This window comes from Geospiza fortis, unplaced genomic scaffold (assembly GCF_000277835.1).
Source record: "Geospiza fortis unplaced genomic scaffold, GeoFor_1.0 scaffold242, whole genome shotgun sequence".
Lineage (NCBI taxonomy): Eukaryota > Metazoa > Chordata > Aves > Passeriformes > Thraupidae > Geospiza > Geospiza fortis.
Genome location: NW_005054574.1, coordinates 433,693 through 457,011, shown reverse-complemented (window position 1 = coordinate 457,011; position 23,319 = coordinate 433,693). Strand labels below are relative to the sequence as shown.

At 40.3% G+C, this 23,319-nt stretch overlaps 1 protein-coding gene across 1 annotated transcript in view; it reads left to right on the top strand.

The window, feature by feature from the left end:
- The window catches only part of ABCC9 (ATP binding cassette subfamily C member 9), a 71,107-nt gene that overhangs the window by 11,765 nt on the left and 36,023 nt on the right, over positions 1–23,319 (top strand). Inside the window, exons 7-20 of the mRNA XM_031064254.1 lie at positions 881–1,047; positions 1,725–1,787; positions 1,872–1,967; positions 5,970–6,164; positions 8,672–8,836; positions 10,368–10,523; positions 12,371–12,505; positions 13,703–13,865; positions 14,497–14,537; positions 15,592–15,734; positions 19,210–19,318; positions 20,416–20,526; positions 21,055–21,127; positions 23,008–23,113. Coding sequence (XP_030920114.1) covers positions 881–1,047; positions 1,725–1,787; positions 1,872–1,967; positions 5,970–6,164; positions 8,672–8,836; positions 10,368–10,523; positions 12,371–12,505; positions 13,703–13,865; positions 14,497–14,537; positions 15,592–15,734; positions 19,210–19,318; positions 20,416–20,526; positions 21,055–21,127; positions 23,008–23,113 — 1,723 coding nt within the window. The remainder of the gene's footprint in view (positions 1–880; positions 1,048–1,724; positions 1,788–1,871; positions 1,968–5,969; positions 6,165–8,671; positions 8,837–10,367; positions 10,524–12,370; positions 12,506–13,702; positions 13,866–14,496; positions 14,538–15,591; positions 15,735–19,209; positions 19,319–20,415; positions 20,527–21,054; positions 21,128–23,007; positions 23,114–23,319) is intronic.

Here is a 23,319-nt window from a genome sequence, read left to right as displayed (position 1 = left end):
TTATGGGCTCTTACAAATCCGAGTGTTTTAGCCAAACTCAGCTCATGTATGTTGAGGAGGATGGTGGAATGTGTGAGAATATTAAAACAGAGAAGAATAACTCTCTGCTCTTGCAACTGGTAGTATCACAGGAGTTATTGCACCTTTCATAAGGTACACACTGAAAACTGCTTTTAAAATTATTACAAAAGAGAAAATCTTGCATGCCTGTGTCATTTCTATAATGAGCTTTTAGGTATTTTTTAACACTGGTGATAATTTTGAGGAAAAACTTGTCTGCATTCAAAAGGACTGTTTCAAAAGGCCACTTTGAATAATGATCTGACCACAAACTCCTGTGCAGATGCTGCTCTTTCTCAGCATCTTTTGCAGCCGATTCCAAGATTATCCCATCTGCTCTCTCAGTCAGGAGATGGTCAGACCAGATGTGGCAGAATAATGTTTCATACAAGTACGTTGTCCAAATTGCCTGTAACGCAACCACCTGAACAAGGTCCTGACGGATACCAGCCAGGATGCAGGCTAACACTAAATTCCATAAGCTCCTTTTCCAAATGAGCACATTTCTGTATTCTCACTTGGGATGCACCCTGCTTTTTCTAAGAGGCAATATGACTTTTGTCAAGTTGTGTGCCTTTTCCTTCACTATAAGAACAAAGCTCCCCTTCAGATTAAGTCCTCTTCAGTGGAGTTTTGTACCTGTGTGAAGATCTGCTATTGTGGATCTTTTTGAAGGATTGTGGCCCAGGAAAGAAAACAGTGGCTAGTGACACAGAGGATCACTGTGCCTGCACCATATCAAGCCATGGAAGCTAAAATGCTGTAGTTACACTTATGTATTAATTTATTTTTAAATTATGCACACACACCTGTTTTACAGCCCTGTTCCTTTATTGGATAATGGCCTTTGTCACCAAAACCATCAAGCTTGTCAGATACTGCCAGGATGGGGTGCCTTTTTCTCAACTGCGTTTCTGCATCACTGGAATCATGGTCATCCTCTATGGGCTGCTGATGGCTGTGGAGATCAATGTCATCCGAGTCAGGGTATGTGCCTTCTTCCTCAGGATCTAGACAAATATCAGTGGCATCATGGTGGGTGAAGATGTCTCCTTAGTCCTAGGAACTCTGGCTTGTGTCAAGTTTAGGCCCAAGTTTAGGCCCAAATTTAGCTTAGCCATAAAGGTTTGGTTAATTCTGCAGGTATCAGTGGTGATTTAAATCTCTTTAAAAATGTATGTCCTTGACGTATCCCCTGGGCTTGGTGTGTGTGTGTGCCTGTGTGCATCTATCCACACAAAGTGCACACATATTTGCGTAGATAAATGCATATTTGTGCACATGAGGAGGGTATAGGTGGATGCAATCTGTAAAATATGTGCTGTGTTAGTGCTAATGAATTATTTATGTAGTCAGTCTTTAAGTTAGCATATGTTCTTACCCATGATAATTTAAAATAAAATTGTTTCCCAATAATTCATTTTTACTGTTGTTCAGCTTGAGATAGGTGGTACTGATAGGGTTCAGAAAGTATCCACATCCCATGTTGCTCAGTTGTTTGCCAGTTATCTGTCAAAATGGAAATGCTCCTATTTACACACAAATTCCACATATAATGACCATTAACAGCAAATTTGAGACTGTCTTACACATAGTTTTTACTAAAAAATTACTATCAATAAGATGATTTCTGAGCCCATGTTTGTCTGTTTTCTCCTTTGCAGAGGTACGTGTTTTTCTTGAACCCTCAGAAAGTAAAGCCTCCAGAGGATCTGCAGGATCTGGGGGTGAGGTTCCTGCAGCCATTTGTCAATTTGCTATCAAAGGCAACTTATTGGTGGATGAACACTCTCATTATTTCTGCTCACAAGAAACCTGTGGACCTGAAGGCCATTGGGAAGCTGCCAATTGCAATGAGAGCGCTGACAAATTATGTCTGTCTCAAAGAAGCCTATGAGGAACAAAAGGTAATAACAGGTGTCCATGTCATTGTTCGGCCTTAGAGAGCCACAGGGTTACTTTGAATTTCTTCGGCTTTCATTAAATCCTCATTTTAGGAATTTTTAACTTAGGACTGTTTGTTCCAAGGTGAAACATTTGTGTAGGAAGTTCCAATCCAATAGTTACTGTTTTGTTTTAAGTGAATTTATAGCAGGAGAGATTTGCCAAACTGAGTGCAACTGGAAACTAAAACCACAACAGACTTGCTAGATTTTAACAGTGAAAGATTTGTTTAAATCTTAGCTACTTTTGAAACTGGAAGTCATTCTGTCCATAGTTTCAGCTGGAAACACTCATTTTCACCCTTTTTTTTTTCAAGATGGGAAAATAGCCAAAACCACACATCAAGAGTAGCCAAAACACTGGCGTCTTAGCAGTGATTTAGTCACCAGTCCCAAACACAGAACCATACAGGCTGCGATGAAGGAAATTAACTCCATCCCAGCCAGACCCAGTACAGAAAGCATGGTTGGGAAAACTCACTGGGTAGGGCAGGATTTTCCAGGGAAACTTCTGGATGCATTTAGGCAGCTCTTTGCTTCCAGCAGCTAATGGAGCTGCAGGCTCCTTTCTGTGCCTTCTGAGATGAAGCAATTATCAGTACAATTGTTTTTACCTTCATAGATACATGTTGCTTCTTTTTCCTTCTGCAGTTGAGGATTACAGAGACCAGAGATCAATATCCTGCTGCTTTAGGCAGAAAGCTACTGAGTTTTTGGAGCAACTTAGGAGCTTTTCACAGCAACCTAGGAGAGGTGCATCCCTTAGAGCAGCTTCTTAAGGTGCCTAAACCCCTTAAAGAGGCAAAAGAGAGATATGCACCTACACAGCCCAAGGTCCTGAGTCTGTGCCATTCTTGACAGGCACGACAGCTGGGTGACAGCATTTGTCTGTAGCTTGTTCACATCTGCAGGTACTGTCTGTGCCTGCACAAAAATGCAGTTCAGATGCCAAAAGGCAAGGTAAATGTGCATTTCTCCTGTGCATGAGCACAAACTTTCAGTGTGTAGCTTCCCTCAGTGCATGTCGTGCACATATAGACACTTGCATAAATGTAACATATGCAGTCACACTTACATTTCTGATGCTGCCTTACATCAGGTATTTTGTGTTCTGTAGTTGTTTAAAGCCTTGAGATTACCACAGCATCTAGCACATTTGGGCTTCTATTCAAAAACAGGCTGCAACCCTGAAGTAAACTGGTATTTTGTAGATAAAGTTAAAGTAAACCAAATGGCTAAAGCAAATCCATGGAGCCAGGCAGTGGGACTTGCTGCAGCTCATTCCTGTGGAGAAATGCATTGGCTTGTGCCTGGGTGGGCCAGAAAACAGCCACAGAATTAGGAAAACTCTTCAGGCCGGAGTGTGTTCTGCAGTCTGGAGGAGGTGATATGCCACTGTCTCTGCTCCAAGTGTGTATTTTACACTAATCTCCTGCTGGTGAGGGGAGTCCCACAGCCTCCTCTGGATTAAGTGGCGTTACCCCAGCCTGTGCCTGCAGATAGCTGATCTCAGCTGTGCTCCATAGCCCTGCAGAGAGAAAACTCCTGTTCCTTCCCAAACTCTTCTTCTCACACCTTAATGAAAGATGCTGAACCCGAACTTGAATACTCTGTATTCTGAAATGCTTTTGAGATAGTTCACATGACATTGTCTTGCTATCTCTTCTGCATGCTATGAAAATGGAAATAACAGTATAAATTCTCATATAATTCCATTTACATCCCTTGCTCCCCCCCGCAAAGAAAAAGTGATCCTCCTTCTGTTGCTTGGCTTTTGTTTCAGTTTCTATTGAAGCAGGCTAAATGTTTCACACCACATATCAGTGCATTGTATATCACATATCCAAAAATAGATTTAGCACATTGATATTACATTTGGTTTACCCTTCTACCCTGAATCCTGTATAATTTGTCCTGATGGGCAATAGAAACCTTTTCTTTTGGGCATTTAATAGAAAAATCAATTTTTAAAGTCAAAGACCATTAGTTTCCTATGTCTGCTATTCATGTGCCGCTATGGCTCTTAGCTATTAGGGCCAAGAAAAGGAGGAATGAAATTGTGTTGACTATCAATCACAGGGACAGGGCATTGCCCTTCAGCACCAGGCTTATACTGCCAGTTCCAGAATGATGGGAACAGTCAGAATTCCATATTTACTGAGGCAAACCTTACAGGTGACTTATCACAAAGCACTGTCTCACAGCCCTTTATTCCAACTATGGAGTACCCAAGGTAGAGAAAATTACAGGAATTTGAGAGGAAGTTGACAAAGACAAGGAAAACCAAATCAAGTGGCGCAGCTGGGAACAGCAGCCCAGACTGGTTAATTAATGCCGCAAACTTCTATGCAAGCCCATAACATTCAAGGACCATTCTGGAAAACAAATTATTAGAAAAAGGTCTTTCTCCTCTTTTCCTGTTACATGCTTCAGCTAATACAAAGTCCTGATTAAAAACAAGAAGAAAAAACAGTGTTTTGCAATAAATTAGATAATAACATTTTTTTCAATGAAAAGGAAACAGATTTGATATAGTGATGGCCAATGTGTGAATTTCAGTAACAGTGAAAATGGCTATTAAATTGTTAGAGAAATAAGGATTAACTATTACTATTTAACAAATTTACTATTAATTGAATGCCCAAAACAATATAACAATTTTTTTCCCAAAAGAAGGCAGCCATTTACCTAATAAATTAGCTTAGATGCTCTCAAGCTGTTAAAGTTACTAATCATTTATTTGAAGATGGTGATTAATCCTTCTGGGCCCTCAAGCTCAAAACCCATTAGGTCACAGATTCAGAACCTTTTGTCTAGGCAGGAAGCAGTTTCCTTCTCACCCCTTTCTGAAATGGTAGCTCTAATTTGACCCCATGGTGCTTATTTCTCCTTCCTAAGCTCCTTGGCACTAGCCTGGACCAGTCTCTGGCAGCCACCTGATCAACCTGCACATTTTTGGCACCATGCATATAATCCATCTAACTGTGGAAATGGCACAAAAGGAGAAAACTGAGAAAAGAAGGGGGAAAAAGGCATGAGGCAGCCAGGCAGGGTACAGGCACGTTTGCTTTTTCTTTGGTGAACTTGTTGGGGCAGGGGGAGGTTGTTGCTTGGCTGTGCTTAAAATGTCTCTGTGAATGCTCAAGAGAGCTTGACTTGGCTTGCAGCTTGCAGGCATCTGTGCTACTTGAGAAATGACAGATGCTTGTTTAAAGTGCCAAAAGCTGCTGCCTGAAGTGCGAGGAAGCATGCTGCAGAGCACGGCTCTGGTCAGTAAAACTCTTCCTTTGTTAAACTGAAAGGACCTCAGGGATATCAGAACTCTTCTGATTACACAAAGCCACATCTGCTGGTTGGTGTTTTAGCCAAGAGCTTTGATACTGTGTAAATTCACAGATCTGAAGGCTAGAAAGGACCCTTGGTTGATTTAATCTTACCTCCCATCCTGGTCTGCTGCTTTCATTTTTTCAGCACAGTTATCATTGATTGGTTGAAGTGTGTTGTCCTGGAATGCATCCAAGAGATGGGAAAAATTCCAGATAAATTAAATTAAACAATATTCTTGTAATTGTCATGTATTTTTCCTGAATCAGAAGCCTTTACAGCTTGTGAAACCAGGACTACCCATGTGAGCAAAGGGCTACAAGGTCAGACCTTTCCCTGAGCACACATGTGACAAGAGACAATGGCTGCCTGCCAGGATGATAATCTTTGCTTGCATTCCTGTGTTCACAGGTTGAGGAAAGTGGTGGGATATAGAGGTGAGAAACCACAGTTACCAAGGGGAGGCAGAATTGGAATTTGCTGTGAAGAATGTCGGAAATCTGTCGATAATTACAGCAAATTTGCTGCCTCACCCGGTCTAAACTACCTTCCAGGAGCCTTTTGGGCATCCAGACAGGAATGATGCCATATAAAGCCTGAGAGGTTTCTCTTATTTCACTGGCTACCTGTTTCTGTTTCCAGAAAAAGGTGGAGGACCATCCCAACCGGAGTCCCTCCATTTGGTTGGCCATGTACAGCGCTTTTGGACGGCCAATCCTGCTCAGCAGCACCTTCCGCTACCTGGCCGACCTGCTGGGCTTTGCTGGGCCACTCTGCATTTCTGGCATTGTCCAGGGCTTCCAGAATACAACCAATAATACAAACACCACAGAAAAGGTAACCTGACAATGTGAATTGAAAGACTCTGGTAGTAGTTTTAGAGTCATATCAGGTATTTAATACAGCTGGCTGCATGCTTTGATAGGTCTGTAGACATCACTGTGTTATTTCATTGTTTCTCTCAAGCAAATTGAATATTTCTATGCCAGAGACAGAGAGACAGTCAAGTTATAAACCTGAGCAATGAGAGACTTGGGTAGGAATGGAACACAGGTTGTGGAGGCTCCCTCCAGCTCCCCAGCTGTCTGTCTTGATGGAGTCATCCCAGCAGTTCTGGGAAGAAGGAGCAATTTTTTCTGCTCGTCTTCAACTGTGCCTGTTTCTTTCAGGCAGGACACACACTGGTGGTACCTCAGTGATGCATCCAGCCTGGGAATTTTGCTTAATTCCTGTCCATTTGTCAGTTTATACTTCGCTGACAGTTTTGACTTCTCTCAAATCTGTTTTTTTATACCGGGAAGCTGACAGTAGCCAGTCCCTGTTTGTGGCTGATTTTATTGATTGCTGCTGTGATGAACTGTGTTGGCACATATTGAGAAATTGAAAAATATACACTTTACTCAATGGTGTTCCTGATACTAGATATGCACAAGAGATGCCAGTTCAGTGCTCATTTCAGGTTTCACTGAGACTGAACTTTCAGGGATCACATCTAAATGCTGAGCAAGCCTCTGATACAGTGATTTTCTATCACAAGAAAAACAATTTATGAGTAACTAATAAAAAGATACAGGTAAAATTATTTTACTGACAGCAGAGAAGAAAAGACAAAGACATTTTCCTGCATTGGTCTTGTGACAGAGAAACATCTCCGTACAGTTTTTGGAGTGTTTTATCTCTGAATGAGCAGATAGGTATGTAATGGAATAGCATTTTCCTCCCCAGATAAAGTATTTGACTATCATCACTATCCATGTATCTTTTTCTTGGCTGCTCACTCTTGACATTAATTTTCTTGACTGATGGTCTCAATTTGGCTTGAGACTTTCCTGCTCTGAAGGAGACTTTAATTGTACAGCTTATTAAATAAAGCTTTTTATCATCCTTGAACCTGCACATGCAGGATTTGAGCCACAGAGTTACGAGGCAAAGTGCATGTTTTTGTGCCTTCAAAAAGTTGGGGTTTTTTACATGGTGAACAAACAAAGTATTTAAGCTTGAAAATAATTTCTGGATCTCAGAATTAGGAATCTGTACCTTGTCTACTTCCTTTATCTTTTGTCCTCTTCAGTGTCATGTCTTCAGTTGTGGCTTTTTAAAGTTTTAACGAGCATTGGCTAAAGGGAAGATTGAAATCATTGGAGATCTTGAAAGCACTTGGCTTGCTGACAGTCACTGTTTCTCTTGGATACATTTCAGAATGCATGTGCCTTTAATTTATGGATTTTGATAAACTTTCTCTTGGTTGTTCTTGCTATTAAACATTTCTCCTTTAAATTCTCTCTAGTTCTAACTAATGTGAATATATTTAATTTTATGCTTATTCTGCCTTAATTCCTGAGAACTCTATATACATTTTAAAAAGCTATCTACAAATGTTATTTTCTTAATGATATCCCTACTATGAAAACAAGGGAAAGTTAGATGCAGCAGAATATTAAAAGGGAGGTTTTCAAATGTATTTATCTCACCATTTATGCACTTAAGCAACCCTTTTTCAAGGAGTCTTGGGCAGATTGCTTTCTTTCTTATATTGCCCATACCTTTCATCTGAGAATCAGGCTGGATATTTCAGTAGAACAGGCTTCTTTCTTTTCTTTTTTATTTTTCTTTTTTTCTCCCCCTGTAAGAATTCCAGTACATCCTGCTTCCAGCTGGGTCGGAAATACCAAAGGAACAGTCTTCCTTGGAGTATTTTGGTACATTTGTTTCCTTTTCTGCCTGAAACAGAGCAGAATAGTGAACACAAAAACTAGAAAATGAAAACAAAGGGCCTTAAACAAAATTTTTTTCTTTTCCATATTGAGGCATTTAAATTTCATTTTGTGTGGAATACTGACACGTATAGTCTAACGTTATTCAGAATTTATGGCTATCATAGACTATATTGTGGAAGGAATTCTTTCCATAATATGCAAGTGCAACATAAATAACTAATCCCATATAATAAAAAATATTTTCTTGAAGCTTTTCTGTGGGACAGGTGGAATGAGCTTTATTTTCTACTGAGTAGCATTTCTATCCTACAAATCATCACAATTTGATGGGGAAACTAAAGACATAGCAGACATGGTGATCTTATTGTTCCTTTCCTGCTAAAACTAAATCATCTTAGAACTGCTAAAATGTCTCAATCCTCAGTCTTTGGAACAGGACCGAAGTTTTAAATTTGTATCCAAATGATTTTGATATAGAGGTCAGTGAGAAATCTGATTTCTATAACTTCCCCATAACAATGCAATATGTTTTATTCTAATGCAATGATTAAATTTGCTTGTTTCCAGGTTCTCAGGAATATACAATCCTTCCTACAGCATTTGCATCATTTTTTCCTTTCTTTTCAGGTGAAGGATCCATCAAACTCCTACCTTTCATCGGAGGAATTCCTCAGGAATGTTTATGTCTTGGCAGTCCTTCTCTTCCTGGCTCTTATCCTGCAGAGGACATTCCTGCAGGCCTCCTACTATGTGACTACAGAGACTGGCATCAACCTCCGGGGTGCCTTACTGGTGAGCAAAGATCTGCCTGGAGATTCACTAGTAACAGCTCCAGCTTTGCCCTTTCATTTGTCTCATTCTTCATCTGAAGACTGAGCTTGAAATTGTGGTTTCAGAGAAGATATGTGCTGTATTTTTATATTGAAAACTGGACAAAGTAGCTGGCAAACTGTTGGCACCAATTCCTTTTGCTAAAAACGAATCCCATCACTCTAACCTGCTGGAAGTTTAACACCCATAAAAACCCATGCATATGAAAACACATCTTTGCAGACAATGAGAGATAGATAAAGATGAGCAGTGTCATTTTGGCTCTGCATCTGCTCTGTTCATTTGCTTATGAGTTTGCTTCTGCTGACTATGGACAGAGCCATCTGCAGAGTGTCCTTGTTTTATGGGAACGCTGTGCATCGTCGGCAGTAGTGACTCTGGATATTTATGCCCTTTAGCACAGAGCCCTGTGGGATGGGACAGGAGTGATTCATCTGCAGGGCTGTGTCTGTAACCCCCGCATCCCTTAACCCTCTGTGAGAGCCTTGTTTATGGACTGGAGCCAGCACAGCCCAGCACATGGTGGGGGGGTGTAGCAGGGCTCTGCACAGACCAAACTCCACAGGCAGCAGTAGCAATCCAGGAGCCGGAACTGATGTTTTGCCAGATGTAACTAACCATGGGAATATCATCTCAGCATGGAAGCTTCTTTTTTTTTGTACTTGCTCTGATTGATGGAGCTGCTTCAAACATCTTCTGCCTTCTCCCAGGATAGATGGTACAGACTTGGGGATGAAAGAGCTCCTGGTTATTTCATGTTTGTGACTCCTTTTTATGACTCCCACTTACCAAAACTGGGACTCTTAGGAGCATATGCAGCTTAGGCAATTCACCAGGCATTTCTGATTAATTCTACAGGATATACTTTATTCATGAAGAAAATGGGTCCAAAAGTACAAATTATTTTTAAAACTTCCTTAGAGCTGCAGCATTTGATGTATGATCATAACTGCAAACTGGGCTCACAATATTTGCCTTTAAAATTCAGTAAATGTAAGCCCTGATTATTTTAAACCCTGTTAAACTCCTACAAATTTTATGGAAAGGAATGGCCAGGTAATGGAGAGGAACTCAAAGGAATACTCAAAGGAATAGCCACTCTGATCAAACTTCACAGCATGAATTTACCTGTCTTATCAGAAACAAGGATCTCTTTGACAGACAGTGTCACAGGAAAGCAGGCTCACCAAATGCTTGTTAAAAAGGTTCTTTGGCCAATTTCTTAAATTTTGATATTTTGTTGTCATTTTTTGTTCTATTTTAGGTCTGCGTTAAGCAACAAACCTTTTAAGAGGAATTGGAGTTTTTTAAAGTCAGTTCTCTCTCTTGTGCTTTCTCTCACTCTGTCTCCATCTCTCTTTGTCTCAGGTGAGAGACTGGGAGAAGGGCTGTCCTAGGTAAAGGCTGATGATGCAGTTTGAAACACACCACTGCTACTGTTCTTTTATAATTATATCATTTTAGTAACTTCTTTTTTCCCCCTTTCTTACAGGCAATGATATATAATAAGATCCTGAGGCTTTCTACATCCAACTTGTCCATGGGAGAGATGACACTGGGACAAATCAATAACTTGGTTGCCATAGAAACCAACCAATTAATGTGGTTCTTGTTCCTGTGCCCCAATCTGTGGGCAATGCCTGTTCAGGTAGAGCATCCAAGTTAGGGCCTCATTTCAGAGATACTTCAGCCTGGCTGAGGAGAATGCATGTCTGGGACACTGCTACAAAATCCAGAGGGGAACCTGCACTTCCCACTCAAATTAGCAAGCCGAAATGTTCCCCAAGGGCTGGAAAGGTATCTTTCCAAGGGCCGGTGAAGAGAGAGGGTTTTCTTAGCAGGATTTCCATGTCTGTGACTTGAAGAATGAGGACCTGCAATCCTTTTTCCTGCTCATATTTCTTCTACTGCTGACACAAATCCATTGCTTTTATTTTGCCACCTGGCATCAGCCCTAAGCATTGCTTCTGCAGCGTCCACTTGTAACTGGGTTTTGTGGCAGGACTAACAGCAATTGAATCCTGTTCCATGACTGACATGACCACTGACAATGCTCAGAGGAGCCTTCATCTAAGCAACTTAGTCACTGAACATCCCTGCTTCTTAACAAGGCTGGGAAAGAAATTGAGTCAGATCTGTAGGAAGGAATGGTTGAGATTATTTAGCTTGAAAGAAATTTTCAAAAATGCCAATGACTTAATGACCTGAGAAGTGCTAATTTTCCCTGAAGCTTGGACTCCTGTTGCCTCTTCAGAGTTTTAGCTCAGGGTGTGTTTGGCATGGTCCTTACCTGGTGGTGATCCCACTGACATTAAAGAATTTTTTAAAGGGGTAGAACGAACTCTTACAGTAGATCTGTTTTGCTGAATTTCCTGAAACTGCATCAGTAATCTATTTTATTAGTCACTAATTACTACTACTAATGGGTTGAGTAGGGTTTAGAGTGTCATGAAATAGTTCATGAAAAAAGGCAAAAAAGGCTACATGGAAACAGAAATTAGAAATAACCATAACATATGGTTTCATTTCACTGTTTCATATCCTGTGAAGTGGATGGAAGTGTTGCTATCAATACTTTGAAAGTTATTTAAATGAACAGGTGATCTGATTGCTATGGCTAGGTATGGTAATTTGCAGTACAGGAGCCTGAAAAGCTAAATATTGCTTTAAAAATGTTAAACACCATTGATTCTTACTTCTGATGTTGTAAAATAAGAAGGGAGATTTAAAGACAGACTTGTTTAAGAGATAAAAGTATGAGATATGCAACTAATTCTGTATGCCCTCTTATCACTGAGGACATCACTCTATCCCAAAGTGGAGCTTTTAATACAAATATTTATATAGCAGAGCTTGAATCAACTCAGGAACCAGAATCACAGGAGTCACACCACAGCCATTCCCAGGTAACCTTCTGTAGGAAGTGTTCCCAAACCCTTTGCAGGGCTAAGGCAGCATTTTCATCCAGAGCTGCATGGTATTGATGCCCAAGCTCAGTTTGTGTCAGTCCCAGCACAGCTGCTTGGTGCTTCAGTGCCTGTCTGTGATGTCCCTCTGCCCGCAGTTGCACAGGGACAGTATAACACAATGCAACTCTGATCCATGACAGCCCAAAGACCTCTGAATGCTTCCAGAGTGAGGTAAGGAGCTCTAGTGTAAACAGGACTTGAGGCCAGGATCTCTGTAAAATGCCTCGGGGCAAGCACCATCATTTTAGTGTTCCTTTAGTTTTGTGGAAACCCAGTCTGGAATTAGAACTACCAGGCACTAACACAAACTATTTAGTTAATGTCAAAAAGAAAGGCTTCTGGGTTTATTTCCCACATTTTCCAAATGTGACCTCCTGAAGTATGGGCTCAGCTGATTCCTATGAACCATTTAAGTGTTTATTAGAAGAACAAACATTTTTCTCTTGGTGTGGTTCTGGCATATTGAAATCGACTCTCTCTCTCTCTTTTTTTTTTTTTTTCCCCTGTGTTGCTTTTCTCTTCACAGATAATAATGGGTGTGATCCTCCTCTATAACCTGCTGGGAGTGAGTGCCTTGGTTGGGGCTGCTGTCATCGTGCTCTTAGCTCCCATCCAGTACTTCATAGCCACCAAGCTAGCTGAGGCTCAGAAGAGCACTCTTGTAAGTGAATTATTTCAGTGATATTTGTGATCCAGAAATGAGAACAGAGTTTCTGGGTTCTGTTTTTCTAGTTAGTGAAAACCTGTGCATTTGGGCAGGCCATCCCTCAGTTGCACTGTCCCTCCATGTCTGTTTTTTGTGGCTCAGTGTCTCTTCCTTCCCCATAATTTGTCAGAAGAGAATCTCGAAAAAGTATGTGGGCCTTGGCCTGCCTTCTCTGCAAAGAGTATTTTTAATGCAACTAGCCCAATTTTGTCTCAATTCCACTCCATGAAAGGGTGTTATTCCCGCATGGAGATGTTGTATTTCATGGGATGTTAGCAAACAGTGCAAAAACCTGATAAATTATAGCAGAAAAGTATTAAAGAATGTGCACAACCTCCCTCTGTAAAGTCTAGAGACATTTTACTCGCTGCCTAAGCTTTGGTATTTTCTAAAAATTAGTTGGCACTGATGGATTATTATATATTCATATCTAAATTCTTCAGTGCTGTAAGTTTATTTTTCTGCCTCATTTAGTTCACCAATTAGAAATGTTTTCTGCTCTTTTGTCTAATTTTTAACTTTCTTGCTGTGACCCTTGAACTTTTTAAATAAGCCTTTGATGTTTAAATTGCCAAATATTTAGCGATCCTTTTTATCTTAATATTCAATAGGCAAATTGTTGATGCATGGATCTAATTGCTAGCACACTTCAATCCTGTTGAGTTGTGCCCATTTTTGTAACCTATAAAAATTGTACAGAGGACTTATCTTTGCATAGTTTTGGAAATAATCTCAGTTTCCTGCTGCTCTATTCTGACTTCCTCTGACTCATAACATCTTTTGGATTATGATTTTACCAAAACTTATCATTACTGTTTTCTGATGAGGAGAATTTAGCTGAATACATTGATAAATATCTCACTTATTTTTACAACTAGATCCCAGAATGATTCTTGCATCAGCAAATACACCCATTTAGGTTTCTGTCTATTGTTATGGACACCATTTCCCCTAGTGGTTTTAAATATTTTAATACCTCTAAAGAAAATGAAATTTTATATTCTTCCTCTTAGTATGGCACCTGTACAAAATCACAAATGAACAAAATTATTTTTTAAATGAATCTAACAACAGAAGCAAGGGGAAAAGACGTTTGTCATTAAGACATCAAACAGTTATAAATTTTTTCCCTGGTTTTCTCTTGGACTGAAGGACTATTCTACTGAGAGATTAAAGAAAACCAATGAGATACTCAAAGGCATTAAGCTATTAAAGCTTTATGCCTGGGAGCACATATTTTGTAAAAGTGTGGAAGAAACGAGAATGAAAGAGCTCACCAGTCTCAAAACCTTTGCGCTTCATACATCTCTTTCCAGTAAGTAACTGTGGTTTTAGTGCTTGGAAAATTATCCTGTTTTTCATGTCAACATTCCTCCCAACTTCAGTTAAAGAGAGATACAGCTGTGCCTGTGACATTTTTGTCTGTGTGTAATGTCATTAAAATAAAAAGGTATGATAAATACATAGCACAGAAATTAAAAAGGATAAAATACATATTGTTGGGGGTTTTTTGCAGTAAGTTTTCTCTTACCATCATTGTGACATTGCAGTTAGGAGTTGCTTTATAGTAAGGAGGCTCCAGGTAATATTGGCAGCCCTGACAGCAGCAAAGATAGATTATATTTTCTTCATATAAATTGTGTTTTCTGCAATGTAGAAGGGTTAAGTAATGTTTTAGTTGTGTTTCATATTAATTGTGCACATAATGATTTTTATCCCAGCTTAGTAGAGTAGACAAATGAGAGAATTCTATGCCTTATTTGTTGGTGTGTTTAAGATCTCTGACTATCAGGGAAGGAAATTTCTTCCTGCAGACTAATTTTCCTTTGGGAGTCTTAATTACTTGAATTTGAAATAACTGCATCATTTTAGTGTCATACAGTTACTGTAAAATTGTTTTTTCTTATTTCCTATAATCTGATGCTTATTTTATTTCTCTTTCCCAGTTTTTATGAATGCAGCCATACCAATAGCAGCTGTTCTTGCAGTAAGATATGATTTTTTTCAGTTTTCCTTATAAAGAAGGGAAAGGAAAGTGGGGAGAGGGGGTGTAAAAAGGAAGAAATAGCACCATTGTTATTGTAGGACCTATTCTTCATAAAACCAGCAGATGAATTAAAGTGCCTCTGCTAACTGTAGGAGAACATGACACTGGAGGTTTCATTCCCAGAAGGTGGATTGGTAAAACCAAAGAGAAAAATAATTTTTTACTATAAGAAAGAAAAATCATTACATCTTGAATTTTAGAAAGAAAGAAAGAAAGAAAGAAAGAAAGAAAGAAAGAAAGAAAGAAAGAAAGAAAGAAAGAAAGAAAGAAAGAAAGAAAGAAAGAAAGAAAGAAAGAAAGAGAAAGACCATTGCAACTTGAAAGAGGACCCATTTTGAGAAGCTCTTTTTGAAAGGGATTTTGAGTGTCTTTTTCTTTAGCAGCAAAATTAATTCCTGTTTCAAAATGCATTATGAGGCACCATTAAAGTTTTCAAGAAAGGGTACTCTGCAGTTTAAAGAGGAATAAATTTTTCTTGTCCTCCAGGTTTAAGTCTCAGCCTCATGCACTAGAGGAACTATGACATGCTGGTCAGTAAGGAGCTCTCATAGACCAAATTTTGGGGGCAGAGTATGCTGAGTGTGTACAAGAATTGGAACATTTATGACCAGAATTCTGCATCTGTGAAAAAAAAAACCCTAAGATTTGTTAGATTCTTAATGTTTTTTTTTCTGGGTTGTGTGTTTCTTGTAAACCCTAAAGTCAATTACAAAGCTGTAATCAAATGCTAGATCTTACAATGAAAATTGTAAAAATTGAAAAATTGTAAAAATTGAAAACTTTCATTCTTCAACATGTAAACCTCTTGAAATCACAGGCAAGATTTTAAAATCTATTTTGTTTTAACAGAACACACCTTTCTCTGCATTTTATCCTGATTCCCATGGAACTTAGATTGTTCTTAGCCTAAGCTGAGCAAAATATTTTGCTTGCTGTCCTTGTCCATCTTGTTCAAGAGTCCTTGTCCTGACATCCTCTTTCCCGGATGTGACAGACCTTTGTGACTTATGCATACACCAGTGACAAGCCACTGCAGCCCGCCCAGGCATTTGCATCCCTGTCACTGTTCCACATCCTGGTCACACCTCTGTTCCTCCTCTCCACAGTCGTTCGTTTTGCAGTCAAGGCCATCGTGAGGTAAGTGGTCCTTCTCCTTCCTCCAACTCCTGAACACTCACGTTCAGTACCAGAAAAAGTTGTTCCTACCAGCTCACATGGAAGAGTGTTGTGAAGTGGGCCTGTGATGCTAAAGATGAGAGAGAAATCAGAGTGACCCTTCCTTTTTAGTGCATGACACAGAGAAAAAGAAACACAGCACAGGAAGGACAGGGAGCTGCTAGAGCCAGTCCAGAACAGGGTCACCAAGGGGATCAGAAGGATGGAGCAGCTCTGCTGGGAGGAAAGACTGAGGGAATTGTTCATTGGGATTGTTCAGCCTGGAGAAGTTTTGGAGTGACCTCATTGTGGCCTTCCAGTGCCTGAAGGGAAGCCACAGGAAAGATGGAGAGAGACTCTTGACAAGGGCCTGGCGTGACAGGACAAGGGAGAATGGCTTCACACTGTCAGAGAGCAGGTTTAGGTTGGATATGAGGAAGAAATTATTCCCTGTGAGAGTGCTGAGGCCCTGGCATAGGGTGCCCAGAGAAGCTGTGGCTGCCCCATCCCTGGAAGTGTTCCAGGTCAGCTTGGACAGGGCTCTGAGCAAGCTGGGCTAGTGGAAGATGTCCCTGCCCATGTCAGGGAGGTTAGAACCAGGTGGTCTTTAAGATTCCTTCCAACCTAGGCCATTCTGTAATTCTATGATTCCTAATGTTCCATTCTTTTTACAATTTCACTAACTTTGGCAGTTGGGATTCAGAGCTTCACTGTCCTTCCTTGGGAGGTGCTCCTCCTCTCATACTCTGACAACACACCACCACTCTTCCATCACACTCTCTGGGCTCTTGTCAGCGCTGAGGGGGTAAGAGAGCCTGGTGTGAAGCTCTCTAACAAGAACAGCCCTACTGAAGCAAGGAAGAGTAACTGGCTAAACCCTGCCTCCGCGTAAACTACATTGGGCTATATGTGAGAAGTTAGTAATGTCCTGCATCCTGTTCCAGGTATTTATTTCTGTAAAACAGCCCAACAGGGCAGCTTCCTTCATGCTGGGCTATAGGGCACTTAATCTTGAAGGAGCAGATTGGTATATGTTGAATTTCAGCTTTTGGGTGTTGTGTCTGTGGCCTGTATGGACAGAGTCACAGTCATAGTGCGCTTATGCAGACCTACACACTGCCAAGATGTCCCAAGAGGTGCAAAGTGACACCTGGCTGGGAGTAAGGTGTCAGATGCCAAGCACTAGCAGGATGTGAAGACAGAACTAACCTTCACACCCAGAAACATCTTTCCTTCATGCCAAGGCTGAGGCACATTGGCAAGATATGGCATTGCTGCTGTCACTGTCTGTTTTTAGTGGGTAATGGTAATATCAAGCAGCAGTCAAGGGGACTTCAGGCTCCACGGCTGTCCTTTGCCTGTGCCACACTGACTTTAAAAAACAAACAAACAAAAAATTTAACAGAGTTTATTTTTATCAAAGCAGCAGCAGGAGCAGGGCCACATGAGATGTTTTCCCTATGTTGAAAATGATTTCTGAGTAATGGAAAATGTCCAGGCTTCTCTATAAATCATCCAAGCCTCTACATCTCTGTACTATGTTTAGCATAGCCCTAATATCAAAATGGTGTGTACATTTTCCTTAACACTGCTGGCCACCCCCAGGACAATATTTAAAGACCAGATTTGCCAAAACAAACTGCATCCTTTGTCAAACTAATTTCCTAACATCTTTCTCCCATGCACATCATGTCCCACAAGTGAAGGATAAAGAATGTATGTTTGGCCACTCCATGGCTCTATCCTCAATCAAATACATACACGAATATGTGCTTATTATTTTGGGGATTAAGAGTTTATACTTTGGTCAGAATCTCAATTTTCTGTCCAAGTGCCATTAAAACCTCTGAGGGTATCTCATTCAAATGCAAAATAAGGGTTGATGTGATTTTAGGTGCATGATCAAAACAAAGTCTTGTATCTTCTACAAGAAAATAAATTCTTGCTTACCCCCTTATGTAAGACTGAAATTCTGATATGGAAATATATCAGAATTTATGGGGCACATAAATTTTCTGTTCAAGAGAGGAGACAGGAACAGACATGCTGGCAGGAGGAAATAATGACAATAGCAGTGCTTTCTTGCTAACCTGTCTCTCTGTGGCTTGAAGATGTATTGATAATTTAATATAAAATACACAGACAGGCTTTGAAATAGACTACTTTCTCATTTGCAGATTAATGTTCAAATCTCTGATCTGAAGGCATATGTCCTTCTGCTTTCTCAGTCTCTGGCCCAATGCACCTTAATTTTAGTTTTTGCAAGGTAATAACTTCACCATGAGTGGTGTGTGATTTTGTTCATCCCTTCCCTGGAATGATAAAGACCCGGGTGCTTACAGCACTCCGAAAGGAAGGGGAACAGAAAGAGAGGATCAAATCCCCCTGTGATGAAGAATGAATTGAACTAGTGTGCTGTGTTTCCCAGTAGTCAATTTTAAGAGCTAAGCAAAGAGTCACTGTGTGTCTCCAGGGCTGGCCATGGCTGTGCTGAGGTGTGCAGTACCCAGCCCCTGTGTGCATGCTGTGCCTAGAACTATGGAATCCCAGAATATGCTGAGATGGAAGGGACACACCAGGATCATTGAGTCCAGCTCCTGGCCCCGCACAGAACACCCCAGGAATCCCACCCTGTGCCTCGGAGCAGTATTCAAATGCTTCCTGCACTCTGTCAGCCTTGCAGCTGTGACCACTTCCCTGGAGAGCCTGTTCCAGTGCCTGAACACCCTCTGGGTGAATAAATTTTTCCTGATATCCAACCTAAACCTCCCTAACACAGCTTCATGCTGTTTCCTTGAGTCCTGTCACTGGTCACAGAGAGAAGAGATTGGTAGTTGCCTCTTCACTTCCCATCATGAAGAAACTGCAGAACTTTCCCCTTCCCTTCCCCTGGTGAGAAAACTGCACAATTGTTGCGAGGTCTCTCCTTAGTCTCTTCTTCAGGCTGAACAAGCAAGGTGTCCTCAGCTGTTCCTCATATGGTTTTCCCTCCAGACCCTTCACCATCCTCATGACCTGCTTTAGACAGTGTCTAATAACTTTAATGTCTTTTTTATATGATGCAAAAGCTGTGTCAGGATGCACCCACTGCCCTGGCATTTCCAGAGGATGGAGGTGGGTGAATGACTTATTTCTGCACCCTGACTGCAATGGCCTGAGAAAGGCACAGAAGAGATAAGCCTGCCAAGAGGGAAACCATTCCCACGGAGCTTTCCTTGGCACCCTCATGACTTGCTCTGCTCTTCATTCCCAGCTACCAGTACAATGCTTAATTATTTTCATCTGTCCTTCCACACACATAAATCTTAATTTGCCATCAGAGTGGCAGATGAAAGTATCCCATGAACTTCTTATGGAACATTTCTGATAAATCCTGCTGGCGTGACTGCACAAAAAAGGAAATGTATTCGTGGAAACCTGGGTTTATGTAACTCGCTGTCCTCTGTTTTCTTTCAAGTGTACAGAAGCTGAATGAGTTTCTCCTGAGTGATGAGATTGGAGATGACAGCTGGAGAGGGGGGGACAGCTCTGTACCTTATGAATCCTGTAAGAAGCACACAGGACTTGTAAGTTCTGCTTTATGACACTGAATTTCAAAGCAGAGAGGCCATATAGCCCCATACAAGGCCAGTGGCCAAGCTGACAGAGCCTGGGAGGTTTTATTCCTAGCCTAGCTCTAATATTGACCAATTTTGCCTCTTTTATGTCCTAATCTGTGTGTTTTTGTGATATGAAGGGTCCCCAAACACACTTAAGCATTGCTGAAGTGTCAGTAGTAAAAAAAAAAAAGCAACCTAAACCAACCATGATACACCAACATATTTAAATATTACTAAAATTCAACCTTCTTTGTTTTTATAGAAGGCCCAGGAGGATATTTTGTGGTTTCTACTGTCTGTTGCCCATACAATCCATCATGTACTGGGCATCCTTAGGGAGGAACAATTCTTGCTTTGGGAAATTCAGAATTAAAGGTGGAAAAAAACAACACCAAACTTTGTGAAATAGGAATTAATTCCAAAATGCTATTTCTGGAGTACTAAACATAGAGTTGATTTGAGTAAAATTTGAAGACAAAAAATGAAGATGATTTGGGAAAAGGTGTTTTTTCATTTTGACATTTTTCTAAAGCTATATATTTCAACAGATTCAAACTGACTGTACAACTTGAAATGTGACTGAAACTTGAAGACAGAAACAGAAAGAAAGGATTAGCACAAAATAAATCTTATTTTAGCTTGCCAACCTGAAACAACATCTTTCTTGTTTTTCTGGGCTGACAATGATAATAAAAGAAACAAAAATGAGATTGTTTCAGCTTTTATTTTATTTGTCCTCTCCACCTTTTGCTTAGTCCTATAGAAACTGTAGATGATGGGGAGAGGGTTGGAGAGGGATGGTAGAGACGAAATTTGGGATGGTTATGCATGGGAAGCAAAAATCCCAATATTTTCTGTGATTCGGCTAAGGGTGTTTAAAACATGTAAAATGTGTGCATGACAGTGTTGTATCTGTATTATCACATATTGAAAAGCACTGGCTGCTTCTCCTGAGCTGGAATGGTGGTAGGAAAGGGAATGGATTATTTGCTTTACAGGGCACCAAATGCTGTCTTCTCATGAGGATTCCAACTTCTCTCCTGTTTTCACTTCTCTCTGTGCAGCACACCAAGGCCATCAACAGGAGGCAACCCCTGAGGTATCAGCTCGAGAGCTATGAGCAGCCAGCCAGGAAGCAGACACGGCCCATGGAGATCGATGATGTGGCCATTAAGGTGGTTTGGAAAATGTTTTCCCTCATGAAAATAAGGAGCAGATCCTCCTGCAACAGCACCTGATGGTGCCCAAGTGCTGCTGTTACTTCAAATGGCAAGAGAAAGCCCTTAAATAAGTTAGCACTCTAGCCAAATTTACAGTGAGAAGAGTGAGCTTCAGACCAGTTTTTACAGTTATTTCATGTCTTCTCAGGAAACAAAGAGTATCATGAATCTGATATCCGAGTCTTTAGTCTCATATTTGACAGAATGAAAGTATTTGGTAAATAGAGCTCAGCTCAAGATAATTCCTTTCTTGTCTTACACACATTATGTACATTTGTGTATTTATCTTTTCTTACGCATAATTTTTTGAGGTTTGGCAATCTTTACAAACTTAGCATGCTTTTGTCTCTGTGTGTACAACCATACCACATTGTGTTCATAAATCACAGATTTATTTTATGAAGGTATTTTAAGTCTAAATTAATCATTCTAATTTTTCCTCTCCTGTGTTTAAATATCTGATTTGTGGTAACTGTTTTGTAGGTGACCAATGGATACTTTTCATGGGGAAGTGGTTTAGCTACACTGTCCAACATAAACATTAGAATTCCAACAGGTAGGATGAAAGCACACCTTAAACGTGAAATATATAATGTCAAATTGTTATTAATTCCACTTCTTGATGTTTTGAAATGCACAAAGGTACACATTTAGAATTTCATAAGAAAAAAATAGAGTTTAAAGCGTATACAAGGTCATGAGCTGTATTGTTATGTAATAATATCATTAGATAAACTTTGTGGCTTTTATATATCTATATAGTTTATGTAGCACAAACGAAGTCAAGAGTTAGAATAAACATGAAAAAATGGTTGAAAAAATATAATTATTATTTTTAATAGAGAAATGGAATAAAAAATAAAGAAGAAGAACTCTAGACTCATTCAAACCAAGGATACATCTAACTCAGTGTTATTTTCAGCAATACTCTTATATGTTATACTTTTCCTGCCATGTATCAACATTACAGTCTTCCAGTTCACAACTATTTTCATTCAGAAGATGGAGTTTTTCTGTCAAGAAATCCTTAATTATTTTGTTTATTAGTGAATTCCTCTTTATCAAGCTCAGTTCCTGTAATTCCTTGCATCCTCAATGTCTTTGGCCTGGGATTCCACAGGTTTACAAAATGCTGGTTTGTTTTGGAATACTTGCATAGCAAGTGTGAAAAGTAGCAACTAATATTTTTATTATGAATAATAATAACAAAATCATTTTTGTTGTTGTTGATAATGCTGTAATATTCATAACACCAACTTCTGGCATTTCATGTTAATAAATAGTCTTATGCTCTATTTTGATCTCCTATCAAGGGCTTTGTTTTAAAATAGAATATTACTTGAATATTACTTTAGGTTGCTGTCACATGGTGATTTAGTAATCCCCAAGCCTGTATGATTTGTTTCCATGTAGCATTAAGTGTCACCAGCAGAATGTCTGTGCTCCAGGAGTTTACAGTCTGAGGCCATGGGTTCACAGGCTGGGTGAGCCAGAGTTTGCCTCCTTTGGAAGGAATAAGACCCTTGGCTCCCAACTGGAGAGAAGCTTAACTGGAAAATTTCCAGTACCTAAAGGGAACACACAGGAAAGATGGAGAGAGACTAGGGCCTGGAGTGACAGGACTAGGGGCAATGGCTTCACACTGTCAAAGAAAAGGTTTAGATTGGCTATGAGGAAGGAATTGTTCCCTGTGAGGGTGGTGAGGCCCTGGCACAGGTTGCCCAGAGCAGCTGTGGCTGCCCCGTCCCTGGAAGTGTTCCAGGCCAGGCAGGATGGGGCTCTGAGCAAGCTGGGCTAGTGGAAGGTGTCCCTGCCCATGGCAGGGGAGTGGAATGAGGTGATCTGTAAGGTTCCTTCCAACCCAAACATTCTGTGAATCTCTGAAATGCACTGGCCAGCACAATTAGTGAGTTCAATCAGTGTACAGGAAGATCTGGGAAGCACCATTGTCAGTGCAGAGTAGGACTGGAGGTAGGAAAGTGTCTCTGTGGGAGGAAGGGGAAGTACAGCAAAGCAGAGAAGAGCAATGGGTCTTCTTTCAGTTTATTTATTAGATTGGCCCAAATTCATGTCAGTTAATTTATTTAATTGGTCCAAATTTTCATGGAACTCCAGGCTGAAAAATCACTCCCCACCATATATCGTTTGACCCTAAATAATTTTCATAAGTTCCATAAAACAAATGTTAATATAGGTAAGAGCAAAAGTCTCATTCCTTTGGAGATTAGTGTGTTACTGCAGTCCATTAATGTTCCCATAGATGAATATGTGCAATATTGCCCATTAAGTAGTGGATGCTAAAAAAATTATTTAATGACTTTGAGTGCTCTAGAGCTGAATCTAGCTGGGCCTTGTGAACTACAGTATAACTGGTGTTGCTTTTTTGTTTTTTTTTTCTTTTTAAAAAGTCTTTTGTTGTTTTTCCAATTATCATAGGTCAAATGACAATGATTGTGGGCCAAGTTGGCTGTGGCAAGTCTTCACTTCTGCTTGCTATACTGGGAGAGATGCAGACCCTGGAGGGAAAAGTTCACTGGAGCAAGTATGTTTGTATAGCTATTAATTGCTGTATTCATTTAAGGAGGAGGCTGAGACTTGCTGTGAGAAATGTAAACTTTATGCCTCAGAACTGCATGTTGAGTGATTACCATCACCCAGATCCTCTCTGGAATGCATCACCTGCAAACTCAGGAGATATTTTTCACTGTTTTATCATGTGCAGAGCAGGGTGCCTCAGGAAGGGAAAGA